The 17378-nt window shown below is 44.9% G+C and overlaps 1 protein-coding gene across 1 annotated transcript; it reads left to right on the forward strand.

Annotated features, from left to right (window-relative positions):
• The first annotated feature begins 959 nt into the window (after positions 1-959).
• On the forward strand, positions 960-8655 carry MRPS23 (mitochondrial ribosomal protein S23). Its single transcript, XM_060757065.2, has 5 exons — positions 960-1083; positions 3719-3895; positions 5070-5147; positions 5238-5361; positions 7959-8655. Exons 1-5 carry the CDS (start codon positions 1040-1042, stop codon positions 8088-8090), a joined length of 555 nt encoding a protein of 184 aa, XP_060613048.2. The 5' UTR covers positions 960-1039; the 3' UTR covers positions 8091-8655.
• The last annotated feature ends 8723 nt before the right edge of the window (positions 8656-17378 follow it).

The raw sequence follows: 17378 nt of genomic DNA on the forward strand, positions 1-17378 counted from the left end.
TCGGGGTCCGGGGAGCACCTGGAGGCGCCCCCCGCGGGCTCACGGCTCTCCGGAACCCAGAAAGGAGTTTATGGCAAGGTTTATGGAGAAGACAAAAAGTTTCGAGTTTCAAGTGGTTTATTAGGGAATGATACAAAGTGAGGAGAGGGGAAAGTTAGCTGAGGTTTGCAAGCATTCCTGGTCTTGGAGCTGGCGGCTGAGGCACATTCCATCTGCTGGCCTCAAAGTTCGGCCCAGGAACTGCGGAACTCCCTGCTGCAGTTCATACCAATGTAAATGCTGGGCTACCGGCCGCGTCCGCTGTCAGAGCAAGCTTGTTTTCTGCTTGCTTGGAGACTAGGATGCAGAGCAATGGCTTCAAACTACAAGAGAGGAGATTCCATCTGAACACGAGGAAGAACTTCCTGACTGTGAGAGCCGTTCAGCAGTGGAACTCTCTGCCGCGGAGTGTGGTGGAGGCTCCTTCTTTGAAGGCTTTTAAACAGAGGCTGGATGGCCATCTGTCGGGGGTGCTTTGAATGCAGTATTCCTGCTTCTTGGCAGGGGGTTGGACTGGATGGCCCATGAGGTCTCTTCAAACTCTTTGATTCTATGATTGTACAAGAGAGGAGATTCCACCTGAATATTAGGAAGAACTTCCTGACTGTGAGAGCTGTTCACTAGTGGAACTCTTTGCCCAGGAGTGTGGTGGAGGCTCCTTCTTTGGAGGCTTTTAAACAGAGGCTGGATGGCCATCTGTCAGGGGTGCTTTGAATGCGATTTTCCTGCTTCTTGGCCGAATGGGGTTGGACTGGATGGCCCATGAGGTCTCTTCAAACTCTAGGATTCCATAGATCGATCCATGGCTCCTCTCTCCCTTGCTTCTGCCTGCCTCCTGCATCTCCTTCCCCCTCCCTCTCCGTTTTGCCACTGTGACGCCTTGCGACCATCCTCTCGCCTGGGCCCGGACTCTCGCGATGTTTCGCGCTTCCGCTTCCGGGTTTGCTGCAGTCGCTAAGGGCTGTGCGGGCGTTGCTAGGAGAGGCCTAACGGAAGCAGCATGGCGGGAAGCCGGTTGGAGAAGTTGGGGACCGTCTTTAGCCGGTGAGGGAGGCCTTTTCGTCATTCCTAACAGGACCTAAAATAATTGTGTTTGAAACGAACCTCAGCATAAACATAAATGGATGTATAATGGGTTGCTGTGAGTTTTCCGGGCTGTCTGGCCATGCTCCAGAAGCATCCTCAGAGTTTGTGAGGTTTGTTGGAAACTAGGCAAGTGAGGTTTATATGTCTGTGGAATGTAGCAATTGGCTACCTTGATTAGCATTTAATGGCCTATTATTTATTATTATTATTAAACTTTATTTGTACCCCGCTAGCATCTCCCGAAGGACTCGATGCGGCTTACAAAGGCCAAGGCCTCAAAACACAACACAACAATACAACACCTAAAGCAAATTAAAAACAATTAAAGCAATATTAAACAACAAACAATAAACAATACATCAAGACACTATAAAACTGGGCTGGGCCAGAGTAATGGGTACAGGATTAAAAGTGCTGATGTGACAGGTAGTATATCGGATTTCAGGGTAAGTGCAGTGTGCCAACAATCTTAGGTTCTACTAAAGTGCTTCTGGAACTCGTTGGAGTTTTCATATTCTGGAAAGGCACATTGGAACAGCCAGGTCTTCAAGTTCTTCCTGAAGACAGCCAATGTAGGGGCCTGTCTAATATCTTTGGGGAGGGTGTTCCAGAGTCGGGGGGGGCCACCACAGAAAAGGCCCTGTCTCGCGTCCCCACCAGACGCGCCTGCAATGCAGGCGGAATCGCGAGCAGGGCCTCTCCAGATGAACGAAGCGAGCACGTGGGTTCATAGACGGAGATGCAGTCACGCAGGTAGGATGGTCCCAAACTGTTTAGGGCTTTGTAGGTAAGCACCGGCACCTTGAATTGTGCTCGGAAAATAAACGGCAGCCAATGGAGCTCCTTGAACAGGGACATCTAATCACCTTTCAACAAAAGATTGCCCCAGGCACTAACAAGCCACACCAAACAACAGCCAGGGCATCAAATGTTAATGAAGGTGGTCATTTGGAACATGCACACCTAGCTCCAACAGACCACAGTTCTTTGTCCCACCCTGGTCATTCCACAGATATATAAACCCTTTTTCCTAGTTCCAACAGACCTCACTACCTCTGAGGATGCTTGCCATAGATGCAGGCAAAACGTCAGGAGAGAATGCCTCTTGAACATGGCCATATAGCCCGAAAAAATCTACAACAACCCAATAATAATAATAATAAATTTTATTTATACCCCACCACCATCTCATAGAATCATAGAATCAAAGAGTTGAAAGAGACCTCATGGGCCATTCAGTCCAACCCCCTGCCAAGAAGCAGGAATATTGCATTCAAATCACCCCTGACAGATGGCCAGCCAGCCTCTGTTTAAAAGCTCCCCAGAGGGGACTCGGGGCGGCTTACATGAGGCCACGTCTGGTAATACAATTACAGCACAATAAGTACAGAACAGCAAAAATAACATCACAATAAAATAAATAAAACATAAGAATAAAATAAAACAGTGCAAAATACAAAGTGAAAATCAAACACAGCGTGCGGGCGAGATGTACGACATAAAATGATAAAACTTTGGATGAGATAACAATGAAAAAGATGTATTTGTAAGGGAGGAGGCTTCCTTTCTGCTTCCCTGGAGACTAGGATGCGGAACAATGGCTTCAAACTACAAGAAAGGAGATTCCATCTGAACATTAGGAAGAACTGCGAGAGCCATTCAGCAGTGGAACCCTCTGCTCCGGAGTGTGCTGGAGGTTTTTAAACAGTGGCTAGATGGCCATCTGTTGGGAGTGCTTTGAATGGGATTTTCCTGCTTCTTGGCAAGGGGTTGGACTGGATGGCCCATGAGGTCTCTTCCAACTGTAGGATTCTATGATTTTAGGAGCTTGTAGGGGACGGAACAGTGGAGTCAGGCCTTCAGAAAGGTAGGTGTGTGTGTGTGGGGGGGGGGGGGGGGAGGAATTCAATATGAGGACAACATTGTGGGAGAAACAACAGGAAAGAAATGTATGGTCACTCTCCAAAGGCACATCGGAAGAGCCAAGTTTTTAGATCCTTCTTAAAGGCAGCTAGGGTAGGGGCTTGCCTAATTTCACCAGGTAAAGAGTTCCACATCCGGGGGCCACAGCGGAGAAGGCCCTCTCCCTCGTTCCTACAAGTCATGCCTGTGATGGAGGAAAGGACAAAAAGAGGGCCTCCCCGAGGATCGAAGAGATCATGTGGATTTATGGAAGGAGATGCGTTCACGAAGGTAGGTGGGTCCCAAACCGTTTAGGGCTTTATAGGTCATAATCTGCACCTTGAATTGGGACCAGAAAATGAACGGCAGCCAGTGGAGCTGTCGATGGAATAGCCTTGCAGCTTCAAAACCTAGCAGATTGCTAACTAGGGGAATTCTTTGTTGGAAGATGTTAGCTGGCCCTGATTGTTTCCTGTCTGGAATTCCCCAGGTTTTTTTTTTAGTGTTGCTCTTTATTATCCTGATTTTAGAGGTTTTTAAAATACAGCCTTAGTAATTCTGGAAGTTGAAGTCCAAAACACCTGGAGGGCCGAAGTTTGCCCATGCCTGGTCTAGTCGAAATTAGTAAGGCCTAGTTTTGCCTAGCCTCACCCAATCCTCATGGAGAGTCTTGATATTTTGGCCTTTTTAGGACGCGGGACTTGCTGCGCTCAGGGGTGATGCCTGAAGCCAAGAAGCCCATCTGGTACGATGTTTATGCTGCCTTTCCTCCTCTGAAGGAGCCTCTCTATCGGAACCCTTGTCCCCGCTACACCAAAGATGAAGACCTTGTGCCTCCCATCTTCTATCCCGAGGATCAAATCCGGGCGTAGGTTGATTTCTCTCTTTTCAAACATGCAATTGACCTACACTTCATTCAGTATGTATGTATGTATGTATGTATGTATGTATGTATGTATATCTTGTAAGCCGCTCTGAGTCCCCTTCGGGGTGAGAAGAATAGCATATAAATGTTGTAAATAAGTAAATAAATACCACAATGCTGGCTGTATAACAGGTATGGGCAATTTTCGGTCCTCCAGGTGTTTTAGACTTCAAATACTGTTATGAATTGTGGGAGTTGAAAACACTAGAAGGGCCAAAGTTTGCCCATGCCTGATATATAATGACAATTTGGAACGGCCATGGATTATAATTTTGATAATGTGATTTTAATAAATGTTTTAAGGTTTGATATGTTTTTAATTATTGTTTTAATATATATGTTTATTTTATTATGTATGTATGTTTACATGGCATCAAATTGTTGCCTATATGTTAGCCACCTTGTGTCCCTTACAAGGTTGAGAAAGGCAGGGCATAAATAGTGTAAATAAATGAATAAATAAACTCCCATGATTCCCTAGCATGGATCCCTGGCAGTTAAAGTGATGTCAAACTGCATTAATTCTACAGTGTAGATGCACCCTTGGTGTTTGAGGCCATCATTCAAATCCTGACAGAAGGGGAGAAAAATTGACCTAGGGGTTGTGTTAGTAGTTTCTCAACCTAGGGGTTGGGACCCTTGGGGGGGGGGGTTATGAGGGGGTTGTCAGAGGGGTAGCCAAAGGCTATCAGAAAACACAGTGTTTCTGCAAGTCATGGGAGTTCTGTGTGCCAAGTTTGGTTCAATTCCATTGTTGGTGGAGTTCAGAATGCTCTTTGATTGTAGGTGAACTGTAAATCCAAGCAACTACAATTCCCAAATGACAAAATTAACCCCCCCCCCCCAACCCCACCACCATTCAAATCTGGGCGTATCGGATATCTGTGCCAAATTTGGTCCAGTGAATGAGAATCCATCCTGCGTATCAGATATTTGCATTACGATTCATAACAGTAGCAACATTACAGTTATGAAGTCGCAACGAAAATAATGTTATGATTGGGACATGAGGAACTGTATTAAGGGGTTGCAGCATTAGGAAGGTTGAGAAACTGTTCTAGAGAATACTGTCAGCCATTCATGCAATTTGAAACTTATTTGGTGATTTATTTATTAGGAAATTTTATGAAGTTTATGGAAATGGCCCCAAAGCTTTTGAGCTCTCTAGATTAAGCTTCAAATCTGCTTGTCAAAGGTAAGTGATGAATTTCCATTCTAGTTGTTAAATAAACATTGTTTCCATTGCGTGCTCTTCTTTGAATAGCCACGTTCTCTTGCATTCCAGGTTTGTTGAGAAATACAATGAATTGCAGAAGCAAGGTGAAATGGATGATGATAGACTCTTTGAAGAAACAGGAAAGGCCCTCTTGGCAGAGGGGTTGATCCTACGGAGAAAAGCAACGGGGAATGTAAGTACTGGCAAAAGATGCTCTGAAGTGTGGAGAGTGAGTATACAGATCGGTAATTGTGTGGATGTTGAAGGATAAACATGTTTTACATGACCTTTGAACTGGTTTATGTTGTGTTTACATTTTCTATGCTATAAACCATTTATGTGATAACGTTTACAATGTATTAATTTTCGCTAGTCTCCGCTCTCATCCTTAATCTCTTGGATTTAACCTGGTCATTTGACATCTGCATTTAGCATAAAAACACATATGTAGTTCAACTTGGGCTGAATATAAGCCAAGCTTTTCAGTCTTTTTTAAGGCTGATAAAGCCCCCCTTGGCTTATAAAGTTATTTATTATTTTACTGGGTTGTTATTATTATTATTACATGATTACATGTGTTGTTTTACTCTATTATTATTACATGTCTTATTTTTCTCTATTTATTGTTGTTATCATTACATTTATTAATTTATTCTATTATTATTATTACATTTATTATTTTTATTTTAGCACAAATTTGAGCGTTCCCAGAAGGTGTTGCTAGGGGACTCCTGCTCGACTCCACGGCCATTGTTCTGTGGGATCCCGCAGGCCAACCACATGCATCCTAGACCCCTGCCCATCCTGGCTGGTAAAGGAAGCCAGAGGGGGTTTGGCAGAGTGGGTGATGGTTAATGCCTCCTATCAAGAAGGCAACATTCCAGCCAGCTTAAAACAAGCTGTTATAAAACCGCTTTTGAAAAAGCCATCACTGGACCACACTCAATTCGTCAACTATCAGCGAGTTTCCAACCTCCCCTATTTGGGCAAAGTCCTGAAACGTGTGGTGGCCTCATAACTCCAGGAGTTCCTGGTAGACATGGATTATCTGGATCTGGTGCAGTCTGGCTTTAGGCCGGGACATGGTATCGATACAGCCTTGGTCGCCTTGGTGGATGATCTTCGCCAGGAACTGGACAGAGGGAGTGTGTCCCTGTTGGTTCTGCTGGACCTCTCTTCGGCCCTCGATACCATCGACCACGGTATCCTCCTGGGATGCCTCGCGGGAATGGGCCTTGGGGGTACTGCTTTGCAGAGGCTCCAGTCCTTCCTCGAGCGGCGTTCCCAGAAGGTGTTGCTAGGGGACTCCTGCTCGACTCCACGGCCATTGTTCTGTATTGTTCCCTATGTTGTTCAACATATACATGAAGCCGCTGGGAGAGATCATCCGGAGTTTCGGGGTTCGGTGTCATCTGTACGCAGATGATGTCCAACTCTGTCACTCCTTCCCACCTGCTACTAAGGAGGCTGTTCAGGTCCTGAACCAGTGCTTGGCCGCTGTAACGGACTGGACGAGGGACAACAGATTGAAACTAAATCCAGACAAGACAGAGGTACTCCTGGTCAGTCGAAAGCCCGAACGGGGCATAGGGTTGCAGCCTGTGCTGGACGGGGTTACACTCACCCTGAACGCACAGGTTCGCAGCTTGGGAGTGATCCTGGACTCATCGATGAGCCTGGAGCCCCAGGTTTCAGCGGTGGTCAGGGGAGCTTTTGCACAATTAAAACTTGTGCGACAGCTGCGCCTGTACCTTGGGAAGTCTGACTTGGCCACAGTGGTCCACGCTCTGATTACATCCCATTTAGACTACTGCAACGCTCTCTACGTGGGGCTGCCTCTGAAGACTGCCCGGAAGCTTCAAATGGTCCAACGAGCGGCAACCAGATTGCTAACAGGAGCGGGGAACAGAGAGCATACGACTCCTCTGTTACGCCAGCTCCACTGGCTGCCAATTAGCTTCCGAGCACAATTCAAAGTGCTGGTCTTGACCTATAAAGCCCTAAACGACTCCGGGCCAGTTTACCTGTCCGAACGGATTCTCCCCTAAGAACCATCAAGGTTATTAAGATCTTCCGGAGGGGTCCTGCTCTCGGTCCCACCACCCTCGCAATCACGTCTGGTGGGAATGAGGGATAGGGTCTTCTCGGTGGTGGCCCCTCGGCTTTGGAATTCCCTCCCACCAGAGATTAGATCTGCTCCTTCCCTCCTGACCTTTAGAAAGCTAATAAGAATCTGGTTTTGGAATATGCCATCCGATGATTGAGTCAATAACCCTTGTCCACACGGAAGGATGGCGATGAATTGTGACTATATTTGACGACTTGGCTTGTGTAATGTGATGATGTATTTTATTGTATTTTATGTTTTAATGTATAATGATGATACACTGTGTTGCTTTTCATATTACTGTATATGAATACATGTTGTGAACCAGCCTGAGTCCCTCTTAGAGGTCGAGAAGACCGGTATACAAAACTTCTAAATAAATAAATAAATAAATCATATATCAGGTGCAAAGCCCACTAGCAAGATGAGGGGTGGGGTGTGACCTATATTGTGAGGCCCCTTGTTTACAGTGTTTTTTTTCTCTCAAAAGCCACTGACATAATTGTACACATGGTAGTTTGGCTTTTGGGAGGGACATATTCATTGGCTGCAGGGCGTGGAATAGATGGTGAAAATGGCTGTAACAGCCACTCATGCAAAGCAACCTTGTAAGTGTCCACAATATCTGACTTTAAGGTATACTATCAACATAACTCTGTTTGGTTGCTCTGTTTTCCCTGTAGGTGACCCCTGATGCCAGGCCCAGGGATCCTATGCTGGAAGTGAGACTTCAAAGTGTTTTGCAAGAGATGCAAGACAGCTCAAAAGAGCAGAAGCCTGAGACCGCAGAGGAAGTGCCAAAGGAAGGCCCCTAGCCTTCTCAGCCTTGATTTAAAAATGGGTGTTTGGTACCACTGGCTACCTGGTCTGTGACATGTGTGACAACCTGGACTGAGAGATTCTTGCAAAAAGCATGGCTGGTGACGTTTGTCCCACTTCACATTTCCCCACTGCTATGAACATTGGTGTGTTGTAGAACCTTGTTACTACGGCGGCAAGAATGGTTTTTGCGAAAATGTGGAAACAGGAACAAATTCCAGTTCTTGATGACTAGTTGAATAAGGTGAGAGAAATAAAGGATATGGATGAACTAACGTTTTTATTAAAGAAGAATACCGGGAAGACACTAAAAAGGAGTAATTGGGCTCTCTTTCAGGACTATGATAATAATAGAAGAGACAAAGGGTGAACGGAAAATTATGTAAGAACTATAAAAAGTAAAGTGAGAAGAAACCATGAAGATGGAATGGAAGTCAACCCCCCCCCCCCTTTTTTTCCTCTTTTCTCTTTATTTCTTATTTTTCTATCTTCTTTTGAATGTTCCCCCACTTTCCATGTATGTAAATATGCACCAATCTTCAATAAAAATCATTAAAAATATATTAATAGGACACTTTTTTTTCTTGGTTGAGACCCAAAGCAATTTAGGTTAAATATGATCCCCAAGTGGAGTAATTTATTTCACTTCACTTTATTTCTTAATTAGTCGCTCTCCACCAAGGTGCTCCGAGCGACTTACAATTTAAAATAGCATTTACACAGTATAAAAACATTCAACATAAAAACATTCAACAGTGACTATTTGGCAAATTAGATCACTTTACTTAAATGCACAACCAAACAGCCAAGTCTTGAGCACCTTTACAAAAGGTTGCAACTCCGACATTGCTCTAATGTATGGAGGTAAGAGTTCCACAGAATTGGAGCATAGGTCGAAAAAGCTCTACGCCTTGTAGCTTCCAGGTGTACCTCCCTAGGGTATACCTCCCTAGGTATGTATAGGAGATTTTCTTGGGTGGATCGAGGTAACCACTGATGGAAAAAAGGAATGAGGCGGTCCCTGAGATATAAAGGTCCTTGGCCATTTTGAGCTCTAAATGTCAAGATCAGTATCTTGTAAGAGATCCGATGTTCTATTGGTAGCCAATGCAGTTGTTGCAGAATCGGTGTAATATGGGATCTTATAGAGTCGCCTTAGGGCTGAGAATGGCGGTATACAAATGAAGTAAATAAATAAATGATCCCGCTAGCAGCCTGGCCACCGCATTTTGGACCATCCAAATCTTCTGGGTTGTTGACTTCGGAAGGCCGGCATATAAGGCGTTGCAATAGTCCAACCTAGTGGTGACTGTTGCGTGGATTGCCGTTGCCAATGCTTCTACCGAAAGGTAGGATGCCAATTTCCTTGCCTGGCGAAGATGAAAAAAGGCCTGCTTACTTATGGCAGTGATCTGGGCCTCCATCGTCAGCGATGAGTCCAACACAACCCCAAGGCTTTTAACAGTGGCAGACAGAACTAGAGCTTCCCCATCGAAATCAAGCAGAGACTGGATTAATTCTGGTGGCTGGCCAGGCCAGAGTATCTCAGTTTTTGCAGGATTCACTTTTAGTCTGCTCGCTCACAGCCAACTCATCACTGCTTCCAAACAGCTTAAAGTTCTCAGGAATCACAGTTGTCCCAGGTTTGAGACGCAAGAGTAGCTGGGTATCATCTGCATACTGGTAGCACTCTATGCCAAAGCTCTGCACCAGTCCAGTAAGTGGTCGGACGTAGATGTTAAATAACAGGGGCGAGAGGATAGCACCCTGGGGAACTCACTCCACAGCAAAGGCAGGAGCTCTCAGAGCTTTGGTCTGACCACTCCACCCTCTGTCTCCGGTCCCAGAGGAACGAATTGAACCATTTCAGGGCTAAACCTCGTACACCAGACAGAGCCAGCAAGCCATGGTCCACGGTGTCAAATGCAGCTGTGAAGTCCAAGAGTACCAATAGCGCTGATCCGCCTTGGTCTAACTGACGACGAATTTCGTCAGTAATAGCTACCAAGACAGTCTCTGTCCCATGACCTGAACGAAAGCCTGATTGAAAGGGGTCCAAGGGGTTCTCTTTGCTATCGTGTTTTTTTCCGTTGCCAAAAGTGCTGTGAATAGGCTTGTTTTAAAGTGGAAGCTGACTTGGAGCAAAAGCCCCAAGGAAGTTGGCTCGGCTGAGATCGGAGCTTTCATTTTGGACTCCCCCCCCCCCTTTTATCATCATGGCTTGGCTTGACACTGTGCCACCTTCTGAGAAAAGCCGAAGCCATTGGGTCTGCTGCCAGTGGAAGAAGAGATTGGCAGGGGGCTGTTTTGAGGTAGCCGATAATGTGGTCCAATTAACTGGAAAGATTTGGGATGCACAAGTGAGCAGCTAGGCTAAATGAGCTGGCAGGATTCAGGCTTTGCTGATGATGAGGGAGGTTTGTTGGCTCTGTTGTAGTGATGAGAGACGGGGGAATTACTGACTCCCCCTACCCCCCCCCCCTTTAATTTCAAAGGCAACTACCAGAGTTAGAAATAGCTTTTGGAATCCAAGTTACTTGTTGGCTGACCTCGGACCCAAAGAACACATTAGTGGAACAGCAGCCACCAGGCAGGCTTGGTCTTTGTTTTTTTTCCTTCCCAGTGGTTTCCGCTCTTCAATACACTGTGTAATAGGCAAGTGTCCTTCTCACCTTAAAAAGGAACCGCAGCTGAGAAGGACAGCTCTGCGTGTTTCATCCTCCTTCTCTCTTGGACAAAAGCTTTGTGGTCCGGGTTCTATCCTTTCAGTGTGACCTTACAAGAGCTGGAGTATTTTAATTAAAAGGTTGCCAGCAAACTCCCTCCTAGGGTGACCTATTTACTTATTTATCAGGCTTTTACCTTCCAGCAGTTAGCAAAAGGTCGCAGGCTTCAGCTACCGCTTGAGATTTAAGATTTTGTGTATGTGTGTGTTTTTAAAATACTCTTTAGTATGGGAAAATATTCTCTAACCTTGGACGGATGTTTTTTTTAACGCACATAACGTTCGTTCCCTGCCGATATTGATTCGTGACTTTTAGGACACCGCGGCTTTGCCACATGCACAGAGAGTCTATGTTTCTCATAGAAGCTCATCTCTGCAAAAAAAAAAAAAAAAAAGCCCCAAAAACTGTTCAGTGATTATGGCCAATAATGAGATATTGATTGTTTTGCAAATGTCACCAGTGGAAGGGCAGAAGTGCTGGCAACTGGTAGTGCTAATTCTTCTTTTGTCCACTTGGGGGGACTGTTGGGTTTTCTTTTGTATTTTTGATCTCTCTTAGGCAGACACATATTAATTTCAGGTGGCAAAGTCTTTCAGATCGCCCAGACTAGTACTGTATATTCCAGGGTACTAGACGACTTTTTAGGCATGTAAAACCTTATTATTTATTTATTTAAAAAATATTATTGCATTTATTCAATTTAACATAAACACATTAAGTAAACATACCTTTATCACTAAATTATTCCTATATTCTATAACTACTACAAATTCCAACTAACTCCAAAATTCCAACTAGACATCAGACAGGCGCCCTCCCTTATGACATTCCGCAAGAGACTAAAGACGTGGTTGTTTGAGAAGGCGTTTGACTAAGTGCTACAACAATTGGCAATGATGACTGGAACGGAATATGGATAACGAGCTTGGATTGTGATTCTATGATGAGACGTCGCGAATGATTTAGTGTAATTGTATTATTGATAGTGATGTTGTTATTGTTGTTTGTGATATTGCCTTTATTGTAAATTGTTTTTATATGTTGTACACCGCCGTGAGTCGCCCTAGGGCTGAGAACGGCGGTCTACAAGTGCAGTAAATAAATAAATAAATAAATAATAAACTATAAATCAAATCAGACCTCTCAATTTACAAAACAAAATAATCATAATCAGAATCTGATCAATCCTTATAATCAAGTCACTCATTCACTCTCCAAATACAATATGATCGTAACATATATGCAACATGCAAATTCTAGACATGTCCCATTGGAAACATAATGATGAGCACTCTTTGGATATTGACAATGGTCCATTCCTGTTGTTTCTCTTTGATACTCCCCCCCCCCTTCCCCTTCCCCTTAGTTTGTGCCCCCTCCACCAGGACCAACCAACTCATGTTGTTTCACCATTCCAAAATATCATTGTTTCTCTTGCTGGCTTATACCCCTTTCCCTCATTAAACACATACTCGATAAATTTTCCCCATATTTTCCAAAAGTCTGTTTGTTTACATATTCCCCTTTTAATTTTAATATTGCAAGTTAGCTTATCATTAATAGCTATACTCCAAATTTCCCTATACCATTCTTCTAATTGAATTTCTTTTTTTTCCCTTCCAATTTATTGCTATTAACAATTTAGCTGCTGTTATCAAATTAGAAACCAATTCTTTTTCTTCTTGTGCGGGAATTATATTATCGTGTATAAGTAATAAAGCTAATTTTGGTGTAATCTCAGTCTCTATTTTTATTATTGCTCTTATTTCTTTGAATATGCTTTCCCAAAATCTTTGTATAATATCACATGACCACCACATATGAAGATACGTCCCTATTTCCTGACAACCTCTCCAACACTGATTTGAATATTTTTTGTCAATCTGATTTAATCTAATAGGGGTTAGATACCACCTCCATATCATTTTGTAGTTGTTCATTCGTTCAGTCGTCTCCGACTCTTCGTGACCTCATGGACCAGCCCACGCCAGAGCTCCCTGTCGGCCGTTACCACCCTCAGCTCCCTCAAGGTCAGTCCAGTCACTTCAAGGATGCCATCCATCCATCTTGCCCTTGGTCGGCCCCTCTTCCTTTTGCCTTCCACTTTCCCCAGCATAATTGTCTTCTCTAGGCTTTCCTGTCTCCTCATGATGTGGCCAAAGTACTTCAACTTTGTCTCTAGTATCTTTCCCTCCAGTGAGCAGTCGGGCTTTATTTCCTGGAGGATGGACTGGTTGGATCTTCTCGCAGTCCAAGGCACTCTCAGCACTTTCCTCCAACACCACAGCTCAAAAGCATCGATTTTCCTTCGCTCAGCCTTCCCTAAGGTCCAGCTCTCACATCCGTAGGTTACTACAGGGAATACCATGGCTTTGACTAGGCGGATCTTTGTTGCCAGTCTGATGTCTCTACTCTTCACTATTTTATCGAGACTGGACATTGCTCTCCTCCCAAGAAGTAAGCGTCTTCTGATTTCCTGGCTACAGTCTGCATTTTGTAGTAATTTTCTTTAATTCTAATAGACATATTTTTTGTATTCTCATATTCCATATGTTTGCCCATTCTTGATTATTCATTTTTCCCCCAAGTCTGTTTCCCATACTTCCTTCAAATAATCTTGTTCCTGCTCATTCATTAATAACAGTTTATAGATATCACTTACTGTGCCTTTTAATGTTATATTTTCTTCTTTAGTCTCCCTATGTAAAACCTTATAAAATTTTGGGGGTCGGCTAGTACGCCGAGTATAAAATTAAAATAATAATTACATACTATGGTTGCCTTCATAAAATAAAATAGTGAAGAGTAGAGACATCAGACTGGCAACAAAGATCCGCCTAGTCCAAGCCATGGTATTCCCTGTAGTCACCTACGGATGTGAGAGCTGGACCTTAGGGAAGGCTGAGCGAAGGAAGATCGATGCTTTTGAGCTGTGGTGTTGGAGGAAAGTGCTGAGAGTGCCTTGGACTGCGAGAAGATCCAACCAGTCCATCCTCCAGGAAATAAAGCCCGGCTGCTCACTGGAGGGAAGGAGACTTGAGACAAAGTTGAAGTACTTTGGCCACATCATGAAGAGCCAGCAAAGCCTAGAGAAGACAATTATGCTGGGGAAAGTGGAAGGCAAAAGGAAGAGGGGCCGACCAAGGGCAAGATGGATGGATGGCATCCTTGAAGTGACCGGACTGACCTTGAGGGAGCTGGGGGTGGTAACGGCCGACAGGGAGCTCTGGCGTGGGCTGGTCCATGAGGTCACGAAGAGTCGGAGACGACTGAACGAATGAACAACAATGGTTGCCTTGGCCTCGGGCTCCTCCTCCTCCACCTTGGCTCATGGCGGCCTCTTGGGCAGGCTCCCTGTCCTTCCTCCCTTCCTGGCTGCCTTCCTTGCTCAGGCCCAGGCCTCTCGTTTGTTGGCCGCTGGGCCCCTGGGCTGCTTCCCGCGCTGCTCAGGCCACTCTCCTTCCTGGCCAGGCTTTGTGAGAAGAGCCTCTTCCCCGCGAGACAACATCATCTCATGGGAGAAGAGGCACTTTGTGTGAGGCCTGGTCAGGAATCGGAAGGGCCTCCGGTGCTGCTCAGGCCGATCTCCTTCTTCCTGGCCAGGACTCGCACAAAGCACCTCTTCTCCTGCGAGACAATGTTGTCTCGCGGGAGAAGAGGCACTTCTCGCGAGGCCTGGTCAGGAAGAAGAAGAGCGGCCTCTGGCGCTGCTCAGGCCAATCTCCTTCTTCCTGGCCAGGCCTCGCGCAAAGCGCCTCTTTTTTGAATATTTACTCTACTCTATTGATGCGTCAATTAATTTAATTTTATTGGTATCTATTTCTATTTTGAAACTTACCAGTAGCTGCTGCATTTCTTGCCCTCGGCTTATACTCAAGTCAATACATTTCCCCAGTTTTTTGTGGTAAAATTAGGTGCCTTGGCTTATATTCGGGTTGGCTTGTACTCGAGTAGATACAGTAGATCAAAGCTACTCCTCTTAGGTAACGTATTGGGAGAATTGGGTTGCTCATGTGTCTCGTGTGGCACAGTAGTTGTTCTGTCACCCGCTGGGCCTGTAAAGAATTGCTTTTAAAATAGGATGTGCAACTTGAGCCCAGCAGGAAGCCAGGGCCCCCTAAAGAGAGGTTCTCAAGGATTTTCCACCACAAATTGACTTTAGTTGGCTTGTGAAGTATAACAAAGTCCTTTATTAATGAACAATCAAACATAAACTTCTCTTGTCTTCAATAGCCTGCAGCTCCGCCCTTGTCAACCACCTCCACCAAGTCTGGCCTCCTTAATGAGAGCATTCAATGTCTCCCCCCCCCCCCAAACTTGGTTGCTTCACTACTGTTCTGTCGCGCGCTGGGCCTGTAAATAATTGTCTTTAGAACAGGATGTGCAACCTTTGCCCAGCGGGAAGCCAGGGGGCCTAAAGAGAAGTTCTCAGAGGTTTCCACCACAAACAGTCTTTAGATGGCTTGAGAAGTACAACAAAGTCCTTTATTAATGAACAATCAAACAAACATAAACTTCTCTTGTCTTCAGCAAAGTTAAACAAATGCTTCCAGGCTTTTATGCAACTGGTGGCTTCCTAATCTTGTCCACGAGGGACAGGTAATTGTCTTCAATAACTGTTTCTTTACTTTAAAGAAAAATCCCCTTTTTGACTTCTCCCAGGCTGACTGTAATCTAAGCCTTACTGATGTGGGCTCTGCTACCGGGTCGAACTGCGTCTCGAGCACCAAGTGGACCTACCAGTAAGGCCAGTATATTCTCCAGCTGGAGTTCTTTGGTCTTCCAAACGGTTTACCCTCCGAAATTCCTCAAAGCTTTAGGGCTGTTTCCCTGGAAATCTTTGGAAATCTTTGGATACTCTTAAGACTGTTCTCCCCCGGAAAGTCTTAAGGGTTGAAGCTTTTGTACAGGAGAAGCTTGTACACGTCCTCTAAATTAGTTTTCCTTACTGAGACTAACTAAAAATGGCTCCCTTCCCTTCCCAAATGCCCTGAACAAGGGGCGGAACCAAAACTTAACGATGATGAACAGGTGACTTGCCCTACCACTGCAACCAAAGAAAGCCACCTTTCTGCAGAATCCCTGAAACCTTGGACTGCAAGCAAATAAAGCAAATGAAGTTGGAGCTCCTGGTACAGCCGTACCAGCATAGCAGTTATTTAGGAAGCAGCCTTTAGGATGATTCACATCGTAGTTCTAGTTTACTTTTTTAGACAATGAGATCCTTCATTGGGAAAAAAAACAACGAGCCTCTCTTGGGATCCGTAATGGAAGGATCTAATTCTGCACTGAGAAAAATGAATGGAAATAGTATGTGTGTGTGTGTGAATCCAGTTAAATTCCAAAAGGAGCACACATGGTATTTGGGAGGCAGACAAAACATCTGCTTGACTCTGAGTAAAAAGGAAGTGTTTTGTCCCAAAGTCCTGTGGGCCTTGCTAATGAGTCAAGTCAGACTTTGTGTGTCTCTTGAATCTTTCACCCCATTATGGGAGCAACAAGTTGACCTTGGCGGCCTAAATGGCCAACCTCTTCCTTCCAGAAAGCTAACGAAAAGGTCATGAGCCCTCCCTGGACCTTCTGGAAAGCTTCACGAGAGCACATTGTGAGGCACCGGGGCTAACAGTTGGTGCCAAGAGGTCAAGTTTCTTGTCTCCTCCATATGACTGGTGGCATGTTTGAGCTTTCAAATAACATCCTCTCATTTTAACACTTTGAACCAGGATTGAATTCGAAAACACACACTTCTCCCAACAGTTTCCTATCAAAGCAGGTGAGTCTATTGGCTCTGTCGAATTAATAAAGCATCCCCAAGACACTGTAGAATTTGTTGGGTTGCTGTGAGTTTTCCAAGCTGTGTGGCCATGCTCCAGAAGTATTCTCTCCTGACATTTCGCCCACATTTATTTATTTATTTATTTATTTATTTATTTATTTACTTTGCTCATATACCGCAGTTCTCAGCCCAGGGGCGACTCACTGCGTTGTACAACATAGAAAAACAGGTGAAAATTACAAGACACAGTATAAAAATCCACAATTCATCATTATCAAAACATCCTCATCAAAAAACATCATCATTACTACAAAGGCCATTCCGTGTCGTCTCATCGTCAAAACCACAATCCAGAATCATTTCCCATTTTTCATTCCTATGGTCAATTACCAATCATTACACTTCTTGTTCAAACGCCTTCTTAAATAGCCAGGTCTTTAATCTCCTGCGGAATATCATCAGGGAGGGAGCTAGTCTGATGTCCACGGGGAGGGTGTTCCACAGCCGGGGAGCCACCACCGAGAAGGCCCTATCTCTCGTCCCCGCCAGCCGTGCCTGTGAAGCGGGCGGGATCGAGAGCAGGGCCTCCCCAGAAGATCTCAAAGTCCTCGTGGGCTCATAGGTCGAGAGGCGGTCAGTTAGGTATCTTGGGCTGGAACTGTTTAGGGCTTTATAGGCCAATGCCAGCACCTTGAATTGAGCCCAGTAGCAGATCGGCAGCCAGTGGAGCTGGTACAGCAGGGGGGTTGTATGCTCCCTGCGTCCCTCTTCTGTTAGTATCA

Source organism: Anolis sagrei, chromosome 11 (assembly GCF_037176765.1).
Source record: "Anolis sagrei isolate rAnoSag1 chromosome 11, rAnoSag1.mat, whole genome shotgun sequence".
In the NCBI taxonomy this organism is placed as follows: domain Eukaryota; kingdom Metazoa; phylum Chordata; class Lepidosauria; order Squamata; family Dactyloidae; genus Anolis; species Anolis sagrei.

Excerpts from the sequence above, each read along its gene's own strand:
- MRPS23 (XM_060757065.2), top strand. The coding sequence starts at position 1,040 with ATGGCGGGAAGCCGGTTGGAGAAGTTGGGGACCGTCTTTAGCCG. Across the intron at positions 5,148-5,237 it reads TTCAAATCTGCTTGTCAAAG|GTTTGTTGAGAAATACAATG; the intron begins GTAAGTGATGAA and ends CTTGCATTCCAG. Across the intron at positions 5,362-7,958 it reads GGAGAAAAGCAACGGGGAAT|GTGACCCCTGATGCCAGGCC; the intron begins GTAAGTACTGGC and ends TTTTCCCTGTAG.